We start from the raw sequence: 18499 nt of genomic DNA on the forward strand, positions 1-18499 counted from the left end.
AGTGTCTTTCTGAATGCGTTTGTTTTTAATATATTCACAGAACTTTTTTAATAAAACTAATTTAATTACAAAATATTAACTGAGAATTTCGGATGCTAAAACTTATTTGTATTTAATTTGCCCTTGAGGAGAAGTAAGCAAATAGCAAGCATTTTTTGTTTTAATAAAAATAAAAGTTATAAAAAGACGTGAATAAAATATATTTTTAATCTCGATTGTCTATACTTGTTGCTTATACTTGTGATTTTATTATGCATAAAAATTGCTTCTGTCTAGAAGGATTTCTCCTTCACTGACCACCGACATACATCGCACTTTCAATACACACACACACTGTATATAAAAATCAATCTTGGTCGCAAAACCCCGCAAAACATTCGCAAAAATCCGAACAAGTCAGTTATTTTATATTTGTTTCTGCCATTAAAAAGTTTGTTCTAAATAATTTTATTTAAAAGCTTTTAAAAATTTGTATTTTTTTAATAGAAAGAAGAGATCAGCGTCCAAAATTTTCAGTTATAATATTGGTTTTAATATTTTGTGATTAATATACCTCATTCTTTTTATTTAGTTAGTTTCTTCATTTCTTTATTTTTATCATGATTATAATTATTATTAGTTTTATTAAAAAGTTCTGTAAAAATATTTTTTTAAGAAAGCACTCAGAAAGATACCCATTTATTTAAATATATTTTGTTTAAATATGTTCGTTTTGTTACTTACATTAAAACATTTTGTATAAATAGAAAAAAGTTTTGTTTTTTTTTTAATCCTTAAAAGTTTTGTAAATATTTAATATTTAGAAACATGTCTTGCAAATATATATTTTTTTCTTTTAAATCTTAAAGTTTTGTTAAATATATTTTAAAAAGTCTTGCTCGCGAACATTTGACTATGTCTGCTATTTGACGTGTTTACAAACAACCACCGGCAATGTCAAGGTCGAACAACCGGTGTCACTTGAAATGTTCGCTAATCTTCGTCTTCTGCTACAGGGTATCTAATCTTTACTAGGTCCAAACAGAACAGAGTTCCACAGGCGTGCAGTTCTAAGAAAGAAACTTTGTTTATGGAATCATTTGGGAAATTATTGATAATAGTTTCAGTTAGACGAGTGTTTTTCATGAAAGTTTGGCAAGTTAAATTACAAAACCTTTTGGTACTCGGGGTTGAATTTATAACAGTTATGTCTGTGATGACATGTTACCTGTGAGTGATTTATTGTTTTTTTGTTTTTTTTTACTAAGATGTTATCACTTATCAAGCTCTAAAGGCACTCGAGGATACCATGATGGTTGTGATTGGGCAGAATTTGATAATTAAAGAGGGCATCTCAACGAGAATTTATCTACATTGGACTTGAAAATTACCATGTTGTAGTATACTGTGGAGCAGCCTCATGGTATTTTGTTCCACAGATGAGCAGTTTAAGGATAGAAGTTTCATTTAGTCTGAGAGAAAGAGAAAGAAAAATTATTTACAATGGTTGCAGCTGGACGATACTTTGTTATGAAATGAATGTTTTACCAGGTGAGGTGGAGAGCTCCCAATGGTTCAATCTTTCTGAAAATGTAAAAACCTTTTTTTTTTTTACATCTTCAGAAAGATTGAAAAAAAAAAAAACATATAGCAACGTAGCATACATGTTTGCACGCATGCTCCATACACGTAGACGTCCAGAGCCACACATTGTATAATAGACTCAGTCGCAAAGCAAACAAAGAATAGGAAAGAACTTCAACTTCTGTTCAAGTTTTAGATCTTTATTCCTCATTCTCCCACCACATGACTTCTCCTTATAGCTGCGATGTCACCCACGTCTCTAACATGATCATGTTCCTTCTCTCCGACCTCTTAAACGTCGTCTCCTTTTTATAGTCTTCTTCATTTTCCTTATTGCAACGACATTTTGCACACGGCTCATTTGTATATAGTCGCCATATGCACATCCACACTCTGTTACAATAGGACCATGATTTTGTGAATTTGTAGTGTGTGCCTTGACAATAGAGTCAGATTTGAGTGAACACTAGGCTCCCAGTACCTATTTACAATGCCTCTCCACGGGACAGAGTTAGACACCAGGGTCGTTTTTTAACGTGGAGAAAAGGTACAAAAATAAAAAATTGTCTCAGTCGTGAAGGACTGCTCCTTCACCGAAAGAGAACAAGAAATGGAAGTGCAGCATCTGAAGAACAGATGGTATTTATTTGCTCCCCCACCGAGCAAATTAGGCACAAGGCCGAATTTTAATGTGAGGAGTGAAGGGGAAATGGGGACCAACTCCCCGGGGAGTAGGGGAGTTGGATAGTGACAATTGGTATGAAGGGTTGCCCCTACATTGACCAAGGTCTTATATGTGAGGTTGCCCACACATATGGTCTTTGCTTGCAGTATCTGCCGGAACAGATGGTATTTATTTGCTCCCCCACCGAGCAAATTAGGCACAAGGCCGATTTTTAATGTGAGGAGTGAAGGGAGGGGGAAGGGAAAAGGGGGACCAGCTCCCGAGAGGTGGGAAATGGGAGCTGGTTAATGGTCAGGCATGTGGGGTTGCCCCCACATCTGGTCTTTGCTAGTCATAGCTAGTCATAGCTTGCAGCATCTGCCGGAACAGATGGTATTTATTTGCTCCCCCACCGAGCAAATTAGGCACAAGGCCGATTTTTAATGTGAGGAGTGAAGGGAGGGGGAAGGGAAAAAGGGGACCAGCTCCCGAGAGGTGGGAAATGGGAGCTGGTTAATGGTCAGGCATGTGGGGTTGCCCCCACATCTGGTCTTTGCTAGTCATAGCTTGCAGTATCTGCCAGAACAGATACTACACTTTGATCTTGTTTATATATTTTATTGAGAAAGAAAAAATTGAACATAAAAAACGTACAAAAAATTCAATTCAACAAAATTAGGCACAAGGCCCTACAAGAAATTGGGAGGAGGAGGGTACAGGGTCTTTTTGACTATGTAACAGATGAGACTTTGAAGTCTTACTCTTGACTGGCAACATTTACCAAAATACCTCAATCACTGTGGATCCTAATCTAACTAATAACCCCAGCGTTCAATGTAAAATTTAACTATGTACAATTTGTATATTCATTTCTGTATGTTGTGTGTGCATTTTTTTTTTTTTTTTTTGTGTGTGTGTGTATGTGTGAGAAAATAAAGTTCGATTTCATTAGAAAGAGTTCTTGAATTAATTGGCATAAAATGTTCGTGGAGTGGGAAAAAACTAATGAAAATGTTCATTTCAAAAATAAGGAAAAAACTACTAATGTGTTGTTAGTAAGACCCCCCTGTACTATTCTATGTGGCTAGATCCCCCACTGTTTTCCGGGGAACCGAAAACAAGCAGAGCATCCCTAATGGGGTTTGGGGAAGTCGCCTTAATGGAGGTGGGAGAAAATAAAGCAACGGATGGAGGGGGTAGGAAGGTGACCTCTGAGTGGGGGGGTGACCGGGGGCATCAGAAAATAAAGATGAGGAGCAGGGGGGGTTGGGCAGACTCAGAGGTTCTCTAATACCAAAAAATAAAATCAGGAACAGGATCTCATTTGTACCACCAGTCAAGAGTTACTTTACTGAACTTATAATGCTAACCTAGGCGGGATGGGTTCCGTAGGACCCAGCACCGCCCATGCCATGCCTAAGGAGGGAACACGTATTGAAACTTGGCTCCTCGACGGATGCACAAACTAGTGCTGTGCACCCACCTCTTGTCAAATACCACTCTAGGCAACCTCTTCCAATCGCATCTGATCTTTACTTTAAGCAAATGTTTAAAGTAAACGATCAGATCCCGATCAGGAACAGATGTCCCTTTGTGGACCAACTTGAGGCGCGTGATCCAAATGGTCATGCGCGCTACTGCTAGGATCGCCAGGAAAACCAAACTTTCCTCCCTGGGGAACGGCGGCTCCATGTTGTACACAAAAGTTCCTACGTCGAGATCGAGCAGACACTCGGCATCGATGCGAGCTGTTACCCCCTCGACGTACCTTAATAGGGGCTGTATCCGGCTGCAACTAAAAAATGCGTGCTCGATTGTTTCGGGCTCGCGTTCGTCACAGCACGGACAGAAGCGGCTGGTATGTTCTTTATACCGGAAAAGTACGTCGAAGAGGGGCAGCGCATTTCGGACCAGTCGCCAAGTCAGGGAGAATTCCGAGTTATTCAGAATCTCCCGTCCCGGCGCCCAACGCCATTGAGAACGGACAACCTCCATCGACCATCCCATCCGCTTACAAAGTGGATCCTTCGCGGTCCCCTCCACTAAATCCCGATACAGTTTCTTCCTTGGCTGATCGAGGACATTGGTCCCCGGCAAAGCTCTAAGAGCGGTTCGGCATTCGGAGAAGAAGTTTGGCATTCGGAGAAGCCAAAAGGCTCCCAGTAGCTCTGTCTTTCTGAGGATGCACACCTGTCGTTCAGTGGATTAAGACGACAGTTTCTTCTGACTCTGCTATTGAGACTAAAAGATGCCCAGACTAATGCAGACATGTTGGATAAACAAATGTACACAGATCTCAAAGGTGAGCAAGGACAAGGCAACCAAGAAAGACTTGAACTGACCCAAAAATGAGGACATTGCAATGGTGCATTGAAACCAATATAAATGATACTTTCATAAAAAAAAAAAAGTCACCATGGCCAACATGCAATCCGCGTTTTGAATTGGAAGAAATATTACATGAAAAAGAAACTATAGGTTATTAAGTTTGAATTTAAAAATTTAATAACCACAGGTTTTATTTAACAATGTTTAAGTTTACCATTGATTTTGAGATTTTCTGAAAAAATATTTCATTAAAACTTTTTTTTTTTTTTTTAGTTTCTCTTTGTTCATCTCATTTATATTTATAAATTATCCTTTTCATTTTTTGTTTGTTTCAAAATTTAAAAAAAAAAAAAAAAGTTAAGCATTTTTTTTTTTTTTTTTTTTGGAAAGTTCGATTGAGGCAATTTTTAGAATGTTACCACCATCTGTCTACACGTATTTGATTTTTCTTTATTCCCAAATCTTCTAATAATTTTTCCATCGTTTCAATCATCGGAATTGGCCCACACACGTACACCACACACATATCTTTCTTGATAAACTTGAATGCATCTTCCAAGTCATTTTTGTTGATTCGATGTTCTGTAAACAAAACAGAAAAAAAAAAAACATTAATTTAAAGACAAAGTTATCTAACCCTAACATCGACCTCATAAAGAGTAACACATTCATTTGTATATATTATAGTGCCGTCGTATACATAAGTGATGAAACAATTCCTATATTTTTCCCAATACAGTTACTGATTCTAATTCATTTAAATCTCTAAATATTTAGCTAAAGAGTTGATTTCATTTTATTTTTATCTTAAGATTACCATAAAAACTCATGTAATATATACATATATTTTCAGAAGCGTAAGAAAAATATACTTGTGGGGTGAATGTATACATTTTATTTTTATTTATAGTTTAAATTCAATAAATATTTATGATTTTATCACAGCAATGGAAAATTAAATTTTGGATTAAAAAAAAAAATATTTTTTAACATCAGAAAATAAGCACAAATTTTTCCAATTCCAATACCTTGAAGAGCACAGGTTTTTGTGATTCTCTATTCCAATTAATCTACCCGACACTAGTGTGTGTGTATGTGTGTATATATATATATTATATATAATCAATTTTGGGGATGATTAATCGAAAAATTAAAACATTTCTTTTTCAGGATTACAAAAGATTTAACTTAATATCCAATACCAAAAAGGCATTGGAAATTAAGTTAAATCTTTTGTAATTCTGTAAAAGAAAAAAACAGTTAATTTTTCTGATCAATCATCCTAAAATTGATTTTTTTTTCAAATTCTTTTTTGTTTATTCTTGCTTAGAACTGAATTTTCCATTGCTGGTACTAATGGTAAAATTTCATTGATTTTAAATTACCAGTAAAACTAAAATTTTGTGGGAACTCATTTATTATTCTAACTTTGTGTCACTTCGACCTGTACTTATTATATAACACAATGATCCTAATTTATCATGGCAAATAAATAGTAATCATTTTACAAACCTTTAATATCTTCTTGTGTGGATTTTTCTCTTGTTACGAAATACCGACATTTGATGTTTTCATTATTTTTCTCCAATTCCTCCATCTCCTTCTGCAATAGAAATACACAGATAATAATACTTGATGGAATTCTAGCGATTCCAAAAATCTGGAGCTTTAATAATAATAAAACGAAATGAAATCCTTATCAAGGTTCAAGGGTTAATGACCACCAGATAACAATGTAATGATTTGTAGTCATCGAAATTCGGTAGAATTTGATAATTTAAGAGGATGGCTCAATGAGAACTTGTTTGTATTGGACTTGAAAGCGACTATTTTGTAGTCAGGTGGGAAGTACTTCAGCAGTATTGTGTTGCACAAGCAGACAGTTCCAGGAAGAAACTTTGCTCATAAAATTTTCGTTTAATTTTAGGCACAGATGGAGAGTAAGAGAAATTGTTGATAATGGTTGCAGCCGGACGAGCGTTTGTTGTGAATGAATGCATCATAACTAGGGCTATTACAAGAGAATATTTTTGTTTTGACTCAAGTATATATCCGACACAGTTAATCAACCGAGAACCACATCATTCTTTCTAAAAACATAAGATGTTAACTGATATATACTCGAGAGTTCAAATAATGAAAAGAATATTCTCTTGTCATAGACCTAGTCATGACATATGGTAGCAAAACATGGGCATTTTATAATGCAGCAATAGAAAAGCTAAGAGTGGCCGAATGCATTGTCCTCAGTATCAGTCTACAAGAAAGAAAAAGAAACACCTGGATCAGACAGCAAACTGAAGTGAATGGCAATACAAATTACCTTTTGAGATATACAAACAACCGAAGGCAGAATGGATTCTGACAACAATGGAAAAGATGTAGAGAAAAACAGAATGGATTCTGACAACAATGGAAAAGATGTAGAGAAAGGCCAAAAACCTGGCAAAAAGACAATCTCAACAGCCAGCTAGGTCCTACTTGGTTGTGCTGAGCCAGAGATAAAACAAGGTGGAAAGAAACTACAGGAGTGATAAAAAAAAAAAAAAAAAACTATGATGATGATGTTAGGTGCAGAAAAATGTAGAAGTTTTTGTTTAATTCTGCAAAATGTTTTCTTGATAGTAAATAAAAGTTAAAAACTACATCTCATTAGATATGACCATTAATAAACTAATTGTATATAAATGTAATTAACAGAAAGCAATACAATGCAGAGGTGTAACGGACAGTCACAAATTTAAACAGTGAAATGAGTCATGCAGATTCCAACTTTTTTATATGCTCTTTGTAAATAAACAAACTGAGCGGGAAAATATTTATATAAATAGACATTTGATGATATCGTTTACAAGCACGGATCCCATGGGTCAGAGGATAGAACTGCTTACCATCAACTAGATTGTTGTGGGTTCGATCTCTGATTCGGGATGGGTGCTAGTCGAGCAGTACTAAAGCATTGTCTAACAGAAAAACAGTCTGCCTGTGGATGACTATATATATATATATATATATATATATATATATATATATATATATATATATTTTTTTTTAATTAACTTTCTTGGATTTACATTTTTGGATGTTACCGTCATTGGATTATTTATCGTTCACCAGACTATCCATTCACGTGAAATCACCTTTTTCTTCGCCATATTTCCTCTGCTTCACTTTTTGTTATCAAGTAAGATCTTTGACTTACTTGCAGTTTCATTAAATACTTTTGTATGCAAAATCCGATCCCGCATTGTGCTAATTCCTACCCTCTGTTGAGAAGGAAAGTATTTCTTCGAAACTCTGCGGATTAAGGACTATCCACTTATCTAGTGTTTCCTTTGCAGATTAAATATGTTTTTAACTCTTTTTCAAAGTGTTTTTAACATGTTTTATTAACTATTTGCTCTTTATATATATATATATATATATATATATATATATATATATATATATATATACATACACACCAGATATATCCGGTGTTGCCCAGTCGTAAAATTTGCATAAATATTATATTTTAATCAATGCAGAATTTTTATTTATTATAAGCAGAAATATCATAGGTATTAAACATAATGTTAAATTCTTTAAAAAGAAAAAAAAAAAATATCGGACTGAAATCGAAACACGTGCATGCGAGTATTATGTCTTTTCTAAAGAATTCATTTCTTGTAAGTAAATTTTAAAAAATACTTAAGCTGAGATCGAAATCAAAACCTAAAGACATCAAGTACAATAACCATCACACCAGCTTGACACGACTTTCAAACCAACTCATACTTAACATAAGAAAGTAGTCATATTTCATGACCGCGCATGGGCAGTCATGAAACAGTTGAATACAGATAAAAATCCGGTGGCCTCCCATCTACCAATTTAGCAGCCCTTTTTTCCGGAATATCCTGTATACCGAATTTCAATCTGTAGATTAAAAATGTGTTGAGAAGTGTCTCCACATACACACATTCTCACTTTTATAGAATATAAGATAAGTATTTTTTATACTATTATTACATTATATTATATTCTTACTGAAGTCAGTGTGAGATGACATTTCGGGAACATTTCCCCTCATCAGAAGTGTGTTCAACTTTCAATCAAATGTGAGATGTGGAGACCGTTGCTAGAGACCTATTCAGCAGAAATTGAAATAAATTTGAAATTAAGTTAAGAAAAGATCATTTATTTTTACATAAAAATCATTTTTTTAATATTTAACTTACTTTTTTTTTTTGCCCTTACTCATCTTACTACCACAACTGCAAAGAATTTTCCTTTGTTTTTTCGTGTTCCTAACAGCAAACAGAATTGAGATGGCTTGTTCTCTGTTGGTTGAGCTATGATCATGTGCAGTTCTAGGAGATCTACCCTCAAAAATAATCCCGCGATGATGATGATAATGATGCCATCAACTTCATTAACAAATTATGAAGAATAAAATGTCGTACCTTGAACAGAAGCTCAGCAGTCGAACTTGATGAGTAAAGCAGAAGAGTGTTGATTTGGGTGCCGTCGTTTAACTGCTTTGGTGTCTTCAGTTTGTTCAGGTCAGAAATATAATTCATTATGCAATAAAGGGGGTTAATACCAACCCCACCTCCAAGTAATAAAACATCCTGGGGAGGATCGTCGGGTTTAGGATTATAAACAAAATCCCCACCAAAACGGATTGACACTTCACTTCCAACTTTACTCTGAAAATATACAAGACACGAGAGAAATAGAGATATAAGAGAAAGCAAACACATTAAATGGAGAATCAGGTTGGTTGGTTGGTTGTTTTATGGCATATCAACCTTTTTCAGGTTATTTAATGCCGAATCTAGGACCGGAGAATCAGGCAGGAAAAAAAAAGCTGACACATTATCATTTGATATACATTAATAGTTTCAATTATTCGGACTACTTTTCTCACGTTTGATGTTATTTCCATAATGTTTCGGACAATGTAACCACTGGTCTTCTTCACATGCATCTTGTTGAACTCGAAATTTTTTTTTTCTTTTCTTTTTCACCACTTATCAAGGCCCGAAGGCTACTGAAGGATAAGGGTTAAGTGTTAGGTAGATGGTAAGACAATCAGTCATGCTGGAAACTTGAGTAAGGTTAGATTATCTAAAAGGATGACTCAATAAGAATTTATTCACATTAGACTTGAAGACAACCATGTTATATTTTTATTTATTTATTTGCATTATTATCCTCATCTTAAGAGTTATTGTTGTTTCACAACATTTCGCAAACATTCCTCTGGCCTTCATCAGGTGATTAACCTTCGTGGTGCAGTGGATAGAAGCGTTGAATCTCTACAGTTCCAGGTAAGCATTGTCATAAGATAACGGTTTCAATCCTACCCAAAGCAGACCAGAGCATTAGTTGGCCAAAATGCAGTGAGACGACGACAACTATGGAAGGCAGTAATTACTGAGGATACATTTAAGAGACTTAAGGGTTAAAGAGTGTACAGTAGTCAATGGGACAATGTCGTAATAATTGTTAGTGGAAATTTGGCAAATCAGATTACTTAAGGGGAACGTTTCATCAAGAATTTGTTTACATTGAACTTGAAGACGACCATATTGTAGTCAGCTGGAAAGCAGGCAAATGAAAGAGAGTTCCATAAGTGTGCAGTTCTATGAAAGAAGCTTTGTTCATGGAATCTACGTTTAGGTTTAGGCACAGATAAAGAGTGGTGGAAATTATTGATAGTGTTTTCAGCTAGACAAGTGCTTCTCGTGAAAGTTTGGCAAGGGGGGGGGCCATAGATTGGAGCTCAGACGAGCACTTGTCATGAAAATAATGATAAAGCAGTGACAGGCTCACAACGTCTCTTCTGAGGGAAAGAAGTTGCAGGGAAGAGAAAAGAGCATCCCCTACTACGAGGCTATGAAGTCTATTTTGAACTGTCAAGGCAGGGTAAGGTTTTTCTAGCAGCTCCTGCTATGTGACAACAGTGTTCTATCATTGGATGTACCTGGCTTTTATACATCAGCAATGGGATATCTACTGGATCAATAGAAGGATCCCACCATTTTTCCAGCGACTTTGGCAACATATTTGATGTACGTGTTCCATTTCAGATCAAGAGTAAAGGTCAAGCCCAGAAGCTCAAAATATGTAGCCTCCCCAAGACGAGAGCAATTATTCACATTAGACTTGAACACAACCATGTTTTATTTATTTATTTGAAGACTGTTATCCTCATCTTAATTGTTGTTGTTTCACAACATTTTGGCCAACTATTCCTTTGGCCTTCTTCAGCCTTCAGGGCTGTGGTGCAGGGGATATAGGCATTGAATCTCTACAGTTCCAGGTGAGCATTGTCTGAAGATAACAGTTTCAATCCTACCCAAAGCAGATAAGAGGATTAGTTGATCCAAACGCAGTGAGACCACAACAACTATGGAAGGCAGTAATTACTGAGGATACAGTTACAAGAATCAGCATGGCTATCCTGTCGCGGTTAACCACCTGACGAAAGTCAGAGAGATAGTTGGCCAAAACGTGAAACAACTTTGAAGATGAGGATAACATTCTGCAAGTAAATAAATGAAACATATACAAATTACTCGTCCCAAAGGATTTCAATAAAAAATAATATATCATTTGGTACGGATCCAACCATGTTATAGTCAGCTAGGAAGCAGGCAAATGGTATTGTGTTTCACAGATGGACATTTCTACGAAAAGAAACTCTACTCATGGAATTCTCGTTTAGTTTTGGACACAGATAGGGAGTTCTGAAATTTTGAAATAAACATGCTATTTAACCCACGAGAGTAGATTTCTCTCGTTCAGTCAGCCATTTAGTTGCATTCATAGTATCACTCCTACTGGGAATTGAACCTGCAAGGTCTAAAAGACTGTCTCTTTTGAACTGATTATTACTTTTATCCATCGCGACAAATATTTATGAGCTCAACAAGATGCACCTGAATAAAGTCAAAAGTTTCATCAGCCGAAACGTGATGGGAACGGTACTCCGGATAATCAGGATTAATAAAACTTGATAAAAGGTTTTGGAAACTTTTTCACTTGCCAAAACATGCCGACTTTTATACCTAATAAGGATCAAAAGTTACATCGCCCAAAATGTTGTGCAGATAACACTCAAGATGACAGCAATTGTCTGATTAATTTAAATGATACAAACATTCATACCTCATCTAAAAAGATTCAGAAATGTAACGTCTTTAAGAAATTTGGAATTTGGAAAAACAATTAAAATTCCTTTGAAACCACAATAAAAAAAAATATATATATATATATATATATATAAAGGGTGGCCCAAAAACACGAGCCTCAACTCTAATTAGGCCCTGTTTCTTATTATTTTGTCCGAATGAAATGAAACTTTGGTCATAACTAGTTTATTATATTCAAAACATCACATCAAAACACAAGGATCTTTGGCCTTTTTTTCCGTTCTACAGCATATGTTCTAGATGGCCTGCATTTAGCTTTTGGTTTTTGGTTTTTTTTTTTGGGGGGGGGGGGTCACCCTGTATATTTTACTTTTTTTTTAAATTTCGGATTATAAAATATTCATCATCAGAGAAAGTGTTAAAACATTAAATTGATTTAAGTTTTACCTTTATTTATTTATTCATTTATTTACTTTTTTGCAATTAGAAATGCCCTTGTCTCGTGTCGTTTAGGCAATGTGTAGACGTTATTCATCAACGTAAAATGGAGAACATTTTTTTATATGAACTTTTTTAAGCATGTTGATGTTGTAGTGTCGTAAAACTAGCAAAAGTTTTCGAAAGTATCTTTAAGAAATTTGAAATTTTTAATAAACAGATAAAATGCCGTCAAAACTACTTTTGTCAAAATTCATTAGATTTTTTTTATTATTTTGATGTTTTGTTTCTTACCAATTCTCATCAAAAATAATTTCCAAACATTATATTAATGACATGACGATTGTCTCCCTTGGATTAGATCAGCCATATCAAACTGAGCCCCATGAGAACCACAGGAGTCATTTGTGTTTGGCCTTATTCAAGTACAAACGTATATGTACCTATTTAAAATGCCTCCCCACAGGAAAGAGTAAGACACCAGGGTCGTTTTTTAACGTGGGGGAAAAGGTACAAAAATAAAAACTGTCTAAGTCGTGAAAGATTTCTCCTCCACTGAAAGAGAAACAAACGTATATGTAGCTTGACAAAAAATATAACGAAAACAATGAAATATAAATGTGTGCTTTCAATATAACGAAAATTTAAATTAATGGTTAAATTCTATTTTGGGACTGAATACAGCAGCAACAAATTCAGTGCACATAAATGGAAACTTTTCATATTTTGTCCCGAGGCTTGACAACAATCGTTGGTTTGTCAGGCTGAAATTTCTGTGCCGTTCCGAGTTTTATCAGATGATAAAATAAGTGATGACCAGTCAACCTAGTTATCCAAAAAGTTTCTGCATGAATTGCATGAATTATTGTAAATCCCTTGAGTTTTCATAACATAACTGCCTGTAACTTAATAATAAACATAGCGATAGCTTGAAAAAAGCATGTTTTAAAGTTTCAATCAGTGGATTTAATGTTGACAAAAATTTTCCAAAAATAAGGATCAGATCAGAAATTCTCACATTTTTTTTTTTTTTTTGTATTTTGTTAGGTTCCTCCTCCCCCTAATTTTTTTTTAAATTGCTTTCTGTGCAGTCCATGGGTCGCATGTTTAGTTCGATTTGATTGTTTACAGCAAATCAACCCTTTTCGAGTTATTTAACACCAAATCCAGTTGGAAAAATTTATGCTTCAAGTTCTTTATATCTTCAAATATTTATTTGTAGAGTTTGGTTTGGTTGTTTTGTTTTACGGCATATCAATCCTTTTCGGATTATTTAATGTTAACTCCAGTATAGTACATCCATCCCTTAGCGTTATTCATGTTGCATTCATTTTGTTGCAAGTTTTTATTCTTCAAGCTCTTTGTATCTTCAATCACTTGTTTGTAGTGTTTGGTTTGGTTGTTTTATAGTGGATTTTTTTGTTTTTGTTCTCTGCCTTGCAGAACATGAATGAGTTTTGCAATGGGAGAGGGAAAACATTATATATATATATATATATATATATATATATATATATATATATAAAATAAAAAATTACAATTAAATTTACCAAAATGATCCAAGATGGTAAAATTAAAGTATATTTAATATGTAAGATGTAAAAAGCTCGATAAAACCAAATAGGAGATAGAGCTTATAATACGAGCAAACAGTTAATAAAACATGTTAAAAAACACTTTGCTAATTCCTACCCTCTGATGAGAAGGAAAGTATTTCTTCGAAACTCCGCGGATTAAGGACTATCCACTTATCTAGTGTTTCTTTTTCAGATAATATGTTTTTAACTCTTTTCAAAGTGTTTTTTAACATGTTTTATTAACTGTTTGCTCATATATATATATATATATATATATATATATATAGTTATAGTTTGGTACATTTTAAGTTAAGAAACCAGTAGGAAAGTGGGGGAAAAAGGAAAAGGGGGGAAAAGGTGGCCTGTTGTTTTTGTTTTTGCAGAACATAATTAAGTTTTGCAAAAGAGAATAGAAAAACAAAAAAACATCAATGTTAGGTGCATTTCGTCTCAGGAAACCAATATCTTCAGACAGCCTTATCTGTTAGCACCAGTCGCATAAAAATAAAATAATAATTAATAACAAAATACAACAAGGGTTGTTCCAAAAGTAAATCCTCCTATTCTTTTTAATTCAAAATGTTGAAGAACTATGAAGATGTGAGTGATATCATTAAAATTAGTGACCTATTTGGATCCAGAATTTATTTTTCTACATAGTCAACACCATTCTCAATGCACTTTTGCCAGGAATTCAATGATGCATCTCTGCTCCTGGCACATGTCGATGACAGAGGTTGCTTTCTTAGAGTCTCACATCGTCGATGTCTACAAAAAAGAGATCAAACTTTCAGGTCATAAACGCGCTATAAAAGGGCTCTGACAACAGAATATTGTTTTCATTGTTTTGACTCTCGAGTATATATCCAACACAGTTAATCAACCGAGAACCACATCACTGTATATAAAATTATATAAGATATCAACGGATACACATTCTAGAGTCAAAGCAATGAAAAGAATATGCTGTTGTCCTAGCCCTAGTCATAATAATGCAATTTGCTATCCATTCTGATCCAAGACAGACAGATATATAGATAGACCGATAGATAGATAACTGAATAAATGCTTTCTACCCGGTGTTGCCCGGCATTTACCTAACAAGATTAAGTACACTGTTTACTTCTGACGAGTCTCAAAACCAGAAGTCGCTTGGATCAGTAAATATGTGAGATCACCATGCTGTTTTTTTTATTTAATAAACATAAAAATAATGTGCATAAACTTACTTGCGTGTGTATCCAGTATGTAGGCGGATGTTCACTGAATTTAACAGCCAGTTGTAGAATTTTAGTTTTGTCAAATTGCAAAGGACTTGTACACATTGTAAATCCACCAACTTTGGATAAACCTGGAATCATCAGGTCCAACCTACAACAAAATAAAACAAGCAGTGACTTTAACTCCTAAAACTGATAATAGTTAATACTGTCTGGCGCAGTGGTTAGAGCACTAGGAAAAATTAATTGTAAAAGTGATATTCTCCTGAAGGTTAAAGGTTCAATCCTCAGTGTGGACGACTAAAATCTACATTTGCGAATTACTTAGGCCCTCTATCCAGTCATGGCTGATGGAACAAGAGCATGCTACCCCCGTGAAGTAAATAAAGGGTTTTGCTCAAATTCCGTCCAAATTCCCGAGTTTGACAGAAACATTCCCCAGTTCGACAAGATACACCTGAAGAAGGTCGGAGGTTATATCGACCGAAATGTTGTGAAAATCACACTCAAGATGAGAACAGAAGTCCGATGAATCAAAATAATACTTAATACTGTTTGTTTCTTTCTCCCTCTCTGCCTGAAACATGTACTTAAAATAAAATAAAGAATTGTAAATTTTGAATGCAAATTCTTTCGTGTTATTTCAAAAATATCTTTTCATGTTTGGATTATTTGAATTATTCTTCTCATCTTGAGTTTTATTTTAACAACGTTTTCATTCATTTCTTATCTAGGTGTATCTTGTTGAACTCAGGAATCTTTCTGTCAAAGTTAGGGATCTGTACAGAATCTTGAATAGACCCTTTATTTAACCCACAAGAGGTAGTATGCTATGTTCCAACAACCATGAACGGGTAGAAATCCTAAGTAGTTTTTCAATTATATTTGGAGTATCTTCTGCGCTGAGGATTGAACCTTTAACCTCTAGAAGAGTGTCACTTACAACTGAATTTTACCAAGTCCTTTATCTGTTATGCCACAGATCCTTGTGGGTTACTTAGGATCTAAAACAGTTTGATTTTCTTGAATTTAAAGCCATGTTTAATTCCAGAGGAGTTTCTGACGGGTAGCTCTTTTGTACAAGTCTTGGAGAGGATTGGTTGGTTGGTTGTTTTTGTTTTACGGCATATCAACCCTTTTCGGGTTATTTAATGCCGAATCCAAAGATTTTGAAGAAAATTTTTTTAATAGAATATATTTGTTGTTTTCACGTCGGTTTCTATTTAACCCATAGTTGGGACCCTAACAGGTACTACCACTCCAGGTCAGAATGGACCTGGGAGCAATGGTAATTAAAGGGTGGCTCCACGCTCCCCAAAGTCCACAAGCTGGGGCCTCACCACTGGATATAGTTTAAGGTCATATACAGGACCCCCATTGAGGGACTTTTACCCTCTGCAGGGGGGGGGGGCAGTCGGCATATTCTAATGCCCCACCGACAGGGCCCTTGGAGAGGAAGAGTTTTCGGTGGGTAGGTGTTCTGTGTAAGTTTTGGACTTTACAATTTTGCAGGCAAAGAGCAAAAGATCTTTCTTGTGTTGACACGAAAAAATGTGCAGGAACGCAAAAAGATTCAATATTTTTATGGAGCAATATTTGTTTCTGATTGGTTGTTAGCAAAACATGGCTCCATTTGATTGGTCAGTTCCTATCACCAGTGTCTATAAGTAGAACCTTCCAACTTTCTGTAATCATACCCTTATATCAAAAATATTGCAACAGATTTTGATAAATAAATCGGTAAAATGAAATTTGCGGTACTTACCACTGGCCAGCCTCGTATGATGTAGTTGTGTTTACACGGAGCAACATGGACTTTACTGTTGGTGACAAATCAGATATATCCGTTACTTGGGCAGAGTATATTGCCTAGAAATAGAAAACACAAGGAAATGGCATTAAAATATCTATATATTAATACACCAAGGGAATTTCATGTTCGTATGTATGTATCTTTCACACACGTTTAAAATGATAGGATCGTCCTATTAATCCAATGTCACTAAGGTAAAAAATTCCGACTTTATCCATTTACAATGTTACAGTTTGTGGAGAAAATAGGCTAAACATGATACTAATTTTAAAAGTTTTATGAAGGCAGTGGCAAAGTATGGACTAACACTGAACGAAAGCAAGTGTCGCTACTCTCTTGCTTCTGTAGACTTGCTTGGGTATACTGTAAGCAAAGGTTCAGTGAAACCAGACTCTGGAAGGCTCAAAGGATTGATGGACTTGCCTTTCCATCAAGACTTTCCTTCTTTTCGATGAGCTATGGGAGTGTTTTCTCACTATTCAAATGGGATATCTAACTTCTCTGAAAAACTGTCTCCAAATCAAAATTACTAAGTTTCCCCTCACTAAGGAACAAACCGACGCCTTTAAGAACCTGAAGAAAGAAATTTCTAAATCATCTCTAGTAGCCATAAACTCTTCTATCCCTCTTGAGGTTGAAACATGCTTCAGAATACACCATCGCTGCCTCTCAAACCCAGAATTCTTGGCCAGTGGCCTTCTTTTCAAGAACTTTAATCTCCATCGAGCAGAAGCACTCTTCAGTTTTCTTGGATCCACGTGATATTTCTTAATCCTTTTGCAGTTTTTATATGACCGATTATCGTTTTCTTGGATCCACGTGATATTTCTTAATCCTCTTGCAGTTTTTATATGACCGATTATCGTTTGTAGTTTATGCATATTAGTTTCTGCATTCAAGGGTTTTCCTTAATATTTCAGCCCTTTTCATTATTGCTAGCCATTGTATTATTATTATAGTTGTTGTTGTTGTTGAAAAGGTCATAGATTTTCAGAACCTGACTTTTTGCATTATCAGAACATGTGCCTGTGAAACTCAAAATCAACAATGAAGGCAGTGCATAACTGAAGATCTCCCTTGAGGTATTCATAAGAATGCATTTCACAAATTTTATTATTGAGATGGAATGTAGTCAATATATTGGGTTGGCAACTAAGTTCCTGCTGCTTTTTGTACTTTGTTTTTAAAATTTTGGAATCTGTTGTGTTTTCAAAATTTTGGAATCCATTTTTTTTAGGATTCTATTCTAAAATCATTTTGTAATCTCTTTGTTTTAGTAAATTTAAGTTAATTTCATGTTTATTTTCATTTCATTAAAATGGAAAGAAAAACATCTACTTTTTATTTTATTTTACTTTTTGGCAATATACAGCTAGCGACACAGATGAAAATCAAATTTTCAAATAAAAACTCTTACCAGAGAAAAATAAATTTCTACACCAAAAATTTGGAAAAATTATTGAGTAGAATTTTAATCTTCTTTTCTTAAATAAATCTCAAACGTCTGTGTGTTTGTGTGTGCATTTTTTTGTCATCTGCATCATACAGGCACAAACACAATATCATTAGAAAGAGTGATCTCTTGGACAAATTAGAAAAAAATTGTCAATTATTTTGTGTAGAAATGTTGTTTTGTTTGACGGGGAGGGTCAGATAAAAACCTTGCTTTCTGACACGGTTTGCAAACAGTGCATGTGCAAACCGTTGTTATGGTCTTCCATTTTAAATAGCTAAATTTGCGAGGTTATAACATC

The 18499-nt window shown here is 34.8% G+C and overlaps 1 protein-coding gene across 2 annotated transcripts in view; it reads right to left on the reverse strand.

The window, feature by feature from the left end:
- Nucleotides 1–4435: 4435 nt before the first annotated feature.
- Nucleotides 4436–18499, reverse strand: part of LOC145291955 (oxidoreductase NAD-binding domain-containing protein 1-like) — a 169602-nt gene continuing 155538 nt past the window's right edge. The window contains exons 3-7 of one of the 2 annotated variants that reach the window (XM_080137883.1): nucleotides 16698–16801; nucleotides 14942–15083; nucleotides 9001–9246; nucleotides 6068–6158; nucleotides 4436–5137 (exon numbers count right to left, since the gene is read on the reverse strand). In XM_080137883.1, the coding sequence (XP_079994009.1) occupies nucleotides 4971–5137; nucleotides 6068–6158; nucleotides 9001–9246; nucleotides 14942–15083; nucleotides 16698–16801 (750 nt within the window). In that variant the 3' untranslated portion in view covers nucleotides 4436–4970. The remainder of the gene's footprint in view (nucleotides 5138–6067; nucleotides 6159–9000; nucleotides 9247–14941; nucleotides 15084–16697; nucleotides 16802–18499) is intronic. The other variant, XM_080137884.1, reaches the window with a different exon arrangement.

The sequence above is a fragment of the Euprymna scolopes genome, chromosome 13 (assembly GCF_053919585.1).
Source record: "Euprymna scolopes isolate OS-2025 chromosome 13, ASM5391958v1, whole genome shotgun sequence".
In the NCBI taxonomy this organism is placed as follows: domain Eukaryota; kingdom Metazoa; phylum Mollusca; class Cephalopoda; order Sepiida; family Sepiolidae; genus Euprymna; species Euprymna scolopes.